This window comes from Salmo salar, chromosome 01 (assembly GCF_965601325.2).
Source record: "Salmo salar chromosome 01, fSalSal1, whole genome shotgun sequence".
In the NCBI taxonomy this organism is placed as follows: Eukaryota; Metazoa; Chordata; class Actinopteri; order Salmoniformes; family Salmonidae; genus Salmo; species Salmo salar.
Window position 1 is genome coordinate 77,284,428 of NC_138291.1, and position 12,004 is coordinate 77,296,431.

Here is a 12,004-nt window from a genome sequence, read left to right on the forward strand (position 1 = left end):
GTGGTCAATGGTTCGAATGGGTATGGCCCCTTGGATTCCTGAGAGCTAGTTTTCAACCTAGTCATATTGATGATGGATGAATGTGCTAAAATGGATTCCCTACGGATTTAGATGTAATGTACATGATACAGTTGTGCAACTTCTAGTATGCTATGCTTATTTCCTGCTACCTATTTGGTTTGACCTGAAGGTCTTCTTTCCTTCAAAATATTGGACTGAAAGGAGATGATGACAGGATGTCAGACTATTGAGACACACCATGGTATCAAGAATATTTATCCCAAGGCATGCATACCCAACTGGGTAATTGGGATTTAGGCCTAGTTAATACACTGAGTAACAACAATGTAATTCCAAGAGTAATGAGAATAATATGATTGAGTAAAATATTAGGAACAACAAACAAATAAAAAATTAGGAACAACAAACAAACAAAGCAAATAGGCCTAATTACTTTCCCCAATAGATAAAATGCAGGCTGGAACATCAACGCATTGGAGGCGCGAGAAAAACATAGTTGCACTTGATTTAGTTCACGCGACCGGAGTTCGTCCTTTATGGCCGTTGGATTGCCAGTCATTTCTGCACATCTACTCCAACCGGCGCACATTGGTGAGTGAAATTGAATCCACTCATTCTCGCGTCTGTGGGAGGAGTCCAGATCAACAGCTGGCTGGCTCGCTTTGATGCTTTTTGACACCGCGATACACTGTCTGTGCCCTTAGAAAAAAACACAAATTGTCCCATTCAAAGAAGAAAAACGGACAAGGAGGACTTAAAACTACCCAAAGATTTGATGGACTATTGCAACTGCATCGTTGAATTAACTGATATTAGTTTTTCGTGAGAAACACCGGAGATTTGCCTCGTTAAAAGGTGACCATCATTGGATTGTCTTTTGACAGAGGTGTTGCAGCTAGCTGAAGGCGCGCAGACGAGCAAGAAGAAACAAAGGTGAGAGCGGAAAACTTGATTCTAATCCAAAAGGGAAAAAGTGATATACTGACAATGTGTCTTATCTTTAGTTCCTATAACAATTTGCTAGAGTTGATATCTAGGGAATTCAGCATCAAACCTCTAACTGAAGTTATGCAAATGTTGGACATAAAATTCTGCCATTTTGCTGCGAAATTGTCAAAAAGCTAATCATCTGGTGTGTTTACACTATAAACCAGGCGGCTAAAATAGCTAACTGATCTGACCTGATGATAGCCAATAGTGACAACACGATGATGTTGAGTATTTATAAATGTTTCCTCTTTCTAGATTGGACACGTCGCCGCTTTACTCTCTCCCTTTCCTCGCACCCAACTTGGGGCCCAAGTCACGAACAAATCGGCTGAGATGCAGCTGCCAGTCACCTTGAGTTAAATGGTAGTTCATGAGAGGAGAGTGCAAGTTTGGCCAAGGACGAGGAGAAAGAAGAAGACGGATTCCCGAAGCGGAGGGACAGGACGGGGAGTGGACATGTCTTTTTGGGCGATACTACCTGTCAGTCTGCCTGCCTTGACCATCACTGGAATTTGGGTTGTGTGAGTGTCTCTTTGTTTTTGTTTTAATCTGGGCTTGAACCCAAAGGCAGGCAGGTGGTGATATTGAGCAGTTTCATTGTACTGCCCAAAGGGAACGTATGCAGCCAGCTATACACTCCTATCCCCCGTGGACAGGTACTACATAAAACATTCTCGTTTTAGGCTGCAAAGGTGTCTATTTCCTCCTTACCTTGATTTAATGTCGAGATGGTGGATAAAAAAAAATATGCATACTTTCTTTATGAAACACCATTTTCCATCACCATTTAAGAGTGGCTAAATGCTAGTCCTGGATGTTGCGTATTGCGTTCAGACAATCAGGTTGCAGCAGTCTGTTGTTTACCCTTGGTCTGAACGCTGTACACAATGTCAGGAATTAGCATTAGCCACCCTAGCATGGTGGTGTAAAATGGTGTTTCATAAAGAAAGTACGCATATTTTCAAATCTTTTCCCTTTTTTCCAGAAAATCTGAATGAAGAATGTTTTATGTACGAACCGGTCCACGGGATACGAGTGTATCACAGGAGGCTGCTGAGAGGACGATGGCTCATAATAATGGATGAATGTAGTCAATGGAATGGTATCAAACACATGAAACACATGTGTTTGATGAGTTAGATTAACATTCCATTTATTCTGTTCCAGCTATTACTGTGAGCCTGTCCTCCCCAAATAAGGAGAGACTGAGAGAAGGAAAGATGGACAGGGAGGAAGGGGTGTTGGCTGCTGTGTTGCTGCCAGTTTCCTCTCACCTATTTCTAGGCTTGGGCGGTATACCGTATGCTGGGATATTTGGACATAGCCACTGGATGGTTTTTCAATACTGTCAATACCGTTGAAACTATTTTTGAAACAAATGTTTTTCAATTCATTTTAGTATTTGTAGCTACTTTTTAAGTAAATAACTGCAGTCAACTTGTGCAATACCATAGGTCATACCATACCATATAATATAATATAATAATACCATAGGTCGCAGTTGTAAATGAGAACTTGTTCCCAACTTGCCTACCTGGTTAAATAAAGGTGAAATAAAATAAAAATAAAGCATGTTCTTCATTTCACCTGTCACATATCCTCTTTGGGCTAGGGGGCACTATTTTCACGTCCGGATGAAAAGTGTGCCCAAAGTAAACTGCCTGCTACTCAGGCCCGGAAGCTAGGATATGCATATAGTTGGTAGATTTGGATAGAAAACACTCTAAAGTTTCTAAAACTGTTAGAATTATGTCTGTGAGTATAACAGAACTTATTTGTCAGGCGAAACCCCGAGGACAAACCATCCAGGAATTTTTTTGTTGTTGAGGTCACTCTCTTTGATTTCTATGGGGAACTAGATTTATGAGGGACCTGGTTGCAGTTCCTAGGGCTTCCACTAGATGTCAACAGTCTTTAGAAATTGGTTGATGTTTTTCCTTTGAGAAATGAAGAAGTAGCCCTTTCCTTTCTGAGTGTAGAGCCAAGTATACTGTTTTGTTTGGGGCGCGTGACCTGGAGCTCGCTCCACTTTCATTTTATCCGCTATTGAACACAGTTTATTCCGTCTTAAATTTGATCGATTATTTACGTTTTAAAATACCTAAAGTTGGATTAGGAAAGTTGTTTGGTGTTTGGATCAGGTTTACAGGTAACTTATTAGATACTTTGTAGTCATGTTGGGCGAGTTGGAACCGGTGTATTTTCTGAATCAAACGCGCCAAATAAATGGACATTTTGGGGATATAACAACAGAATTTATCGAACAAAAGGACCATTTGTGATGTTTAATGGACATATTGGAGTGCCAACAGAAGAAGATCTTTTAAGGTAAGGTATGAATTATATCGTTATTTCTGACTTTTGTGTAGCACCTGCCTGGTTGAAATCTGATTTTCATGTGTTGGTATGCTGGGCACTGTCCTCAGATAATCACATGGTTTGCTTTCGCCGTAAAGCCTTTTTGAAATCTGACACTGCGGCTGGATTAACAAGAAGTTAATCTTTAAACCGATGTATAACACTTCTATGATTTATGAATTATTATTATGAGTATTTCTGTTTTTGAATTTGGCGGGCTGCAATTTCACTGGGTGTTGTCAACGGGATTGGCGCACGAAGGGGTCCATAAGAAGTTAATTTAACATTATGAAGCTTACATGCTGACCACACCGCTCGTGTCTCCTGAGCGAGTGTTGCAAAATACATTTTAACATACATGTTATTCAATCATTTCACCCACACTGCTCACGAGCGTCTGCGTAGCTAGGCTAGAACTTGGTTCTATTTGTGACGCTCGACGCCCTGCAAGTCCTGCCTCTCCCATCTCCTCATTGGTTTTTAGGAGCATATACCCACGTGGGTGATTGAAAGATGAACTGAGTGTAACAGTATAGCTGCCATCCCTCTCCTCGCCCCAACCTGGGCTCGAACCAGGCACACATCAACAACTGACACCCACAATGCATCGTTACCCATCGCTCCACAAAAGCCGCGGCTCTTGCAGAGCAAGGGGAACAACTACTTCAAGGTCTCAGAGTGAGTGACGTCACCGACTGAAACGCTATTAGCGTGCACCACCGCTAACTAGCTAGCCATTTCACATCGGTTACACTCACCCCCCTTTTGACCTCCTCCTTTTCCGCAGCAACCAGTGATCCGGGTCAACAGGATCAATGTAACAGTATAGCTTCCATCCCTCTCCTCGCCCCTACCTGGGCTCGAACCAGGGACCCTCTGCACACATCAACAACTGACACCCACGAAGCATCGTTACCTATCACTCCACAAAAGCCGCGGCTCTTGCAGAGCAAGGGGAACAACTACTTCAAGGTCTCAGAGCAAGTGACGTCACCGATTGAAACGCTATTAGCGCGCACCACCGCTAACTAGCTAGTCATTTCACATCGGTTACACTAGGTCCACACTCCAGACCAGTCAGTTGTGGTAATGCACCTTAAAGTTGGTTGCCAACCGCCATATAAAGTCCAAAGAAGAAGAAGCCTGAAGGAGGAGAGATTCCTAGAAATGAACTCGGTTGACCGTTTAATCTGTGGATTAATTGTCGGAGTAGAGGACCTTGTGCATTTCAGGTAAAATAATAACCCAATGTTTATATCCCAGGACAAATTAGCTAGCAACAGCAAGTTAGCGAGATAAATTGCCATAAATGTTTAATGCTTTTTGACATGTCCCCAAATTAATATAATTGGTTCAGAGTTTGTTTTGATATTTCAACCTGTGTCCTGATCGCGTCTGGTGTGGGGGGACAAAATCAACTTGCGCGAACGCGAACGCGGACGCACGCGAGCCTGCAGTCTGGTCAGCATGTTACCATAGTTCACCAGAACAATTGAGCCAGTCACCTATTTGTTTGTAAATAGCACAACGGGAGAAAGGGGGAGCAGGTGAGTCCAGCTGTGTATTGAGAGGGGTCATGTTTTATATTGAAAGTCAAGTGTTTTTTTTATTTCAGTAGAGTGATCAGGGACGTGCAACTATAGTTTTCCTTCACAGAAAATAAATAGGTGCAACACATTTGGCAGAAAATAAGTTAATTTTCATCAGATGACAACAGAAGTGCAACGCTATTTGGCTGGCAGAGTAAATGAGTTTACAATGAAGAAGCAAGGTATTTTTTGCACGACCATCATATTTATAATGTTTATCATAGAAAAAATATAGCCAGCTACATTTCCTAATGTTTTGCTTAAAGTTAATCTTGCATTTTAGCAAGAAAAGTAGGCTGGCTACAAAGAGAAAAGAAAAGTACCGGAGAAAAGTATCTTCACATCAGTCAGAGCGCTGTCTGCTAATAGAATGCCAGTTTGTGAATTCTCATCATAGTGGAGAAGTCCAACTGAACCACAAAATTAGTCTTGATGCTGAGCAGAAATACAATAAGAAGCATTTTAGATCTGCGTTTACGAAACGCAGCAAGATATTTCTTTCTGTTTTATCTTTTTTCATGTGTGAAAAACGCAGAATTCTGCATGAACACGACCTGTAAATTTAACTTGCTAGTTATTTAAGTAAGTGGCTGAATTAATACGTTGACGGGCATCATATTGTGTTAGCTTTCTGCCATGTTTGAGAAGGCAAGCCCTTTGGATTAGTTATATGTACAGCTGCCACTGCTATCTTGATTTCCTTGCATTTCTTTATTTTCCTCTGTTCTCGGTTCATTTTCTCCTTCCCCCTCTTCTCCGAGCTGGCCTGTTGCCCTAGCGACTCCACACAGCTACAGCGTGTACACATGCTGCTCCAGAGCCAGTACTGTTGTTCCTGTAGACAAACATGCATCCAAAACTTTGTTCATTTGCACAATGGCTCTCCTTCACATTTGCTTGTAAATGTCCAAACTCACCAGAAATGACATTCGGTAGTTCCTACCAACAGTGCCTTCGGGAAGTATTCAGACCCCTTGACTTTTTCCACATTTTGTTACGTTACAGGCTTATTCTAAAATGGATTAAGTTCTTTTTTTCCTTCATCAATCTACACACAACACCACATAATAACAAAACAAAAACTTTGTTTATTTCTTTTATTGCAAATGTGTAAAGATTTAACAAAATAAATACTTTATTAAATTATTTTTCCCCCTCATCTATCTACACACAATACCCCATAATGACAAAGCAAAAACGGGTTTTTAGAAATGTTAGCAAATTTATTAAAAAGAAAAAAACAGAAATACCTTGACTCGAAATTGAGCTCAAATGCATCCTGTTTCCATTGATCATCCTTGAGATGTTTCTACAACTTGATTGGAGTCCACCTGTGGTAAATTCAATTGATTGAACAAGATTTGGAAAGGCACACACCTGTCTGTACAGTATAAGGTCCCACAGTTGACAGTGCATGGCGCCCCCTTGTATACTAAGCTGGTACCGTAAATTCCGGACTATAAGCCGCAACTTTTTTCCCACGCTTTGAACCCCGCGGCTTAAACAATGACGCGGCTAATATATGGATTTTTCCCGCTTTCAATTTAAAAAAAAAAAAAAAACACATTCTGTGACGTGCTCAGTTTTTTGGCGCCATGAAGCTTTCATTAGACCAATGAAATTGCCGAACGGGTTAATGTCAAACAACTTTTTTGTTTACTGTTTAGATTAAATCGAGCGCGGTAGTCATTTTATCACCCTCATCATGGCAAAGACACGGAGAAATGCATATGATGCAGCTTTCAAGTTGAAGGCAATTGATCTGGCTGTTGGAAAAGGAAATAGAGCTGCTGCACGGGAGCTTGGTCTTAATGAGTCGATGATAAGACGTTGGAAACAGCAGCGTGAGGAATTGACTCAGTGCAAAAAGACAACTAAAGCTTACTGCTAATTTTTTGTTACAAGCCGTGTTTCGTTAAAGCCTATTTATTTTTGTTACAAGCCGTGTTTCGTTAAAACCTGTGTAAAGTTCATTTGTTTCAATTTACCGGTAGGCACCTGCGGCTTATAGACATGTGCGGCTTATTTATGTTCAAAATAATACTTTTTTTCAAATTCAGTGGGTGCGGCTTATATTCAGGTGCGCTTAATAGTCCGGAATTTACGGTAATACCGTAAATCCCGGGATGAGAGAAGGACCATATGAACATCTGGATACTGCCCAACCCTACCTATTCCCTTCTTGTCCAGTGGGCCTCACAAGGCTGCCCTGTCTTCCAGAGCAGTCAATGGTCCCTTTCCCTGGGCAGCGGAATTGAAAAGGCACGCTTTGTTACGTAAAAGCCCTCCTCCCACTGCCATGGCTGGGTGGAAGTAGGGTAAATACTGGGCTGTCGGGGTAGTCAGAGTTCTTATTCAGGGCTTTCACACGGGAACACGCAACACACACACACACACACACACACACCCACACCCACACGGTAAGCCCTTCTCAGCCCTGCACCATGAAAGAGCTACTCAGAGCTAGACGATGACTTGACTTTATGGTCCACCCATAGCTAGCCAGCTTCTTACGCTGATTCTTCCATTGACCTTTCAGTTCACTAATGTTTAAATAAAAATGATGTTTTATTGAAGAGCTGTGTTTCAATTCAGTACAGTGGCCTTTTTTCCCATGCTCTTCAAAATGCCGAAAACAAGTGTCCGAAAATGCTAATATTATATTGACCATTTTAGATGTAGCTTAGAGGTAGCCTGAGGTAAGTTAATGTGTACTGATAGTCAGACATTCAACTCTTCTCTGTTTTGTTTCAGTGAATTAAATCTTAGATGTTGATTTGATTACAGAACAACAAATGATAGCAGCACTCTCTCTGACATTTCACCTCCATTTAATTTATCATGAGACATTTCTGCAGTAAGACCTTTTTAGATTCAACAGTCTCTCTACATTTCTGTTCAGTTTATAGTTGTCCATACTTGGATATTATTGTCCAAAAACTGTTACCAAAATCCACACGTGACTTGGACTACAGTACTAGCTTATGCATGTGCCCAAAACCTAAGCTGCAGTCTCGGCTGACATTGTGTTCTTTTGTAGTGTTCCAGAATGTACAGATTCTAGAAGTTTCCATAGGAAAACATGGCTTTCCCTTCTGCTGCCTCCCAGTCATGCAATTATAGCCAAACCACACACACACACAACCACAACTCAGTCCACGGATGTAAGCATGTCTATTATTATCGTGCCACCATATACAGCCCATATAGCTAGTATCAAGGCAAAGAAAGAGCACTTTATTTAGAGATTGTCTTTAACCAAACCACACTTGGTGTTATTTTAACTTCAAGAACTCCATGAGTTCACAAATATGGGTTTGAGGAAAAGGGAAAAACTGGTTAAAAACAGTTAGCCAGCCCAGCGAGGCGTGACTGTTCAGGTTGAGTGAATGTGGTGATTGTGTTCCTGCAGGAGAACTCTTTTTTTTCGAACTCTGTCCTCTCAAAGTTTTAGAAACCCTGAGAGGCCCATGCAGGGTGAGGACACTTTCAGTAATCTATTACTACCTGTGTCTGTCATTCACACCTACCTGTCCTATTTTCACTTTGTGTGTGTGTGTGTGTGTGTGTGTGTGTGTGTGTGTGTGTGTGTGTGTGTGTGTGTGTGTGTGTGTGTGTGTGTGTGTGTGGTAGCGTACACAAGCTGATTTGTATTTTGGGAGCAGTTACTTGGTGTTTTGAGGCTCGTAGACTAGCTAGTGTTTATCTCTTTTTCTCTCTCCCTCTCTTTTTATCCCCCTCTCTTTCACTTTTATCCCCCTGTTTAAAGTTAGTGAGGAAAATGTAAGTCTCCAGCTTCAGTGATTTTTGCAATTCGTTCTAGTCACTGGCAGCAGAGAACTGGAAGGAAAGGCGGCCAAAGGAGGTGTTGGCTTTGGGGATGACCAGTGAGATATACCTGCTGGAGCGCGTGCTACGGGTGGGTGTTGTTATCGTGACCAGTGAGCTGAGATAAGGCAGAGCTTTACCTAGCATAGACTTATAGATGACCTGGAGCCAGTGGGTCTGGCGACGAATATGTAGCGACGGCCAGCCGACTAGAGCATACAGGTCGCAGTGGTGGGTGGTATAAGGCGCTTTGGTGATAAAATGGATGGCACTGTGATAGACTACATCCAGTTTGCTGAGTAGAGTGTTGGGGGTTATTTTGTAAATGACATCGCCGAAGTCAAGGATCAGTAGGATAGTCAGTTTTACGAGGGTATGTTTGGCAGCATGAGTGAAGGAGGCTTTGTTGCGAAGTAGGAAGCCGATTCTAGATTTCATTTTGGATTGGAGATGTTTGATATGAGTTTGGAAGGAGAGTTTACAGTCTAGCCAGACACCTTGGTATTTGTAGTTGTCCACGTATTCTAGGTCAGAACCGTCCAGAGTAGTGATGCTAGTCGGGCAGGCGGGTGCGGGCAGTGAACGGTTGAAAAGCATGCATTTGGTTTTGCTAGCGTTTAAGAGCAGTTGGAGGCCACGGAAGGAGTGTTGTCTGGCATCGAAGCTTGTTTGGAGGTTAGTTAACACAGTGTCCAAAGAAGGGCCAGATGTATACAGAATGGTGTCATCTGCATAGAGGTGGATCAGGGAATCACCCGCAGCAAGAGCAACATCGTTGATATATACAGAGAAAAGAGTCGGTCCAAGAATTGAACCCTGTGGTACCCCCATAGAGACTGCCAGAAACACGGACAACAGGCCCTCTGATTTTACACACTGAACTCTGTCTGCGAAATGGTTGGTGAACCAGGTGAGGCAGTCATTTGAGAAAACAAGGCTATTGAGTCTGCCGATAAGAATACGGTGATTGACAGAGTCGAAAGCCTTGGCCAGGTCGATGAAGACGGCTGCACAGTACTGTCTTTTATCGATGGTGGTTATGATATTGTTTAGTACCTTGAGCGTGGTTGAGGTGCACCCGTGATCAGCTCAGAAACCGGATTGCACAGCGGAGAAGGTACGGTGGGATTCGAAATGGTCAGTGAACTGTTTATTAACTTCGCTTTCAAAGACTTTAGAAAGGCAGGGCAGGGTGGATATAGGTCTGTAACAGTTTTGGGTCTAGAGTGTCACCCCCTTTGAAGAGGGGGAGGACCGCAGCAGCTTTCCAATCTTTAGGGATCTCAGACGAAACGGAAGAGAGGTTGAACAGACTGGTAATAGGTGTTGTAACAATGGTGGCGGATCATTTTAGAAAGAGAGGGTCCAGGTTGTCTAGCCCAGTTTATTTGTACGGGTCCAGGTTTTGCAGCTCTTTCAGAATATCTACGATCTGGATTTGGGTGAAAGAGAAGCTGGGGAGGCTCGGGCAAGTAGCTGCGAGGGGTGCGGAGCTGTTGGCCGGGGTTGGGGTAGCCAGGAGGAAAGCATGGCCAGCCGTAGAGAAATGCTTATTGAAATTTTCGATTATCATGGATTTATCGGTGGTGACAGTGTTACCTAGCCTAAGTGCAGTGAGCAGCTGGGAGGAGGTGCTCTTGTTCTCCATGGACTTTACAGTGTCCCAAAACTTTTTGGAGTTAGAGCTACAGGATGCAAATTTCTGTTTGAAAAAGCTAAAAGCTAGCTAGCGTTTGACAGTGATGAGGGGTGGTTGTTTGACCGCGGACCCATAGTGGATGCAGGCAATGAGGCAGTGATCGCCGAGATCCTGATTGAAAACAGCAGAGGTGTATTTGGAGGGCAAGTTGGTCAGGATAATATCTATGAGGGTGCCCATGTTTACGCATTTAGGGTTGTACCTGGTGGTTTCCTTGATAATTTGTGTGAGATTGAGGGCATCTAGCTTAGATTGTAGGACTGCTGGGGTGTTAAGCATATCCCAGTTTAGGACACCTAACAGAACAAGCTCTGAAGATAGATGGGGGGCAATCAATTCACATATGGTGTCCAGGGCACAGCTGGGAGCTGAGGGGGTCTATAACAGGCGGCAACAGCGAGAGACTTATTTCTGGAGAGTAATTTTTTTAATTAGAAGCTCGAACTGTTTGGGCATAGACCTGGAAAGTATGACAGAACTTTGCAAGCTATCTCTGCAGTAGATTGCAACTCTTCCCCCTTTGGCAGTTCTATCTTGACGGAAAATCTCAGAATGTTTGGTGGCCTTCCTAAGCCAGGATTCAGACACGGCAAGGACATCAGGGTTGGTGGAGTGAGCTAAAATAGTGAGTAAAACAAACTTAGGGAAGAGGCTTCTGATGTTAACATGCATGAAACCAAGGCTTTTTCGATTACAGAAGTCAACAAATGAGAGTGCCTGGGGACACGCAGGGCCTGGGTTAGTCTCCACATCACCCGAGGAACAGAGGAGGAGTAGGATGAGGGTACGGCTAAAGGCTAGCAAAACTGGTCATCTAGTGCGTTGGGGACAGAGAATAAAAGGAGCAGATTTCTGGGCGTGGTAGAATAGATTCAGGGCATAATGTGCTGACAGGGGTATGGTGGGGTGCGGGTACAGTGGAGGTAAACCCAGGCACCGAGTGATGATAAGAGAGGTTGCATCTCTGGACATGCTGGTTATACTGGGTGAGGTCACCGTATGTGTGGGAGGTGGGACAAAGGAGGTATCTAAGGCATGTACAGTGGGACTAGGGGCTCCGTAGTAAACTAAAACAATGATAATTATCCTAAACAACAGTATATAAGGCATATTGACATTTGAGTGAGACATAAAGCGAGGCATAAAGCAATCACAGGTGTTGATTGGGAGAGCTAGCTAAGTCAACAACGGGTAAGACAACAACAACAGGTAAAATGGCGATGAATGGGCAGAGAGGGTCGGTTAACTACACACAGGGCCTGAGTTCGGAACTAGGGCCGACAGATAAACAAAGGTAAACAAAGTGGAGTACCGTGATAAATGAATAGTCCAGCAGGCATCAGCTATGTAGCCAAGTGATCATAGGTTTCAGTGTACAGCAATAGATGGAACAGGAAAGCCGCGGGGTAGTCATTGCTACGCTAGCACGCGGGAGACACAGCGTTTAAAGTTAGCAGTCCGGGGTAAGGAGAAACATCTGCTCCGTCGTCCGGCAAATGCCAGTTGAAGGCACAACTGA

General features: G+C 43.2%; 1 protein-coding gene across 1 annotated transcript in view; it reads left to right on the top strand.

The window, feature by feature from the left end:
- Positions 1 to 664: 664 nt before the first annotated feature.
- Positions 665 to 12,004, top strand: part of LOC106613076 (transmembrane protein 150A) — a 95,315-nt gene continuing 83,975 nt past the window's right edge. Inside the window, exons 1-2 of the mRNA XM_014214973.3 lie at positions 665 to 954; positions 1,267 to 1,532. Of these exons, the coding sequence (XP_014070448.1) occupies positions 1,372 to 1,532 (161 nt within the window). The 5' untranslated portion in view covers positions 665 to 954; positions 1,267 to 1,371. The remainder of the gene's footprint in view (positions 955 to 1,266; positions 1,533 to 12,004) is intronic.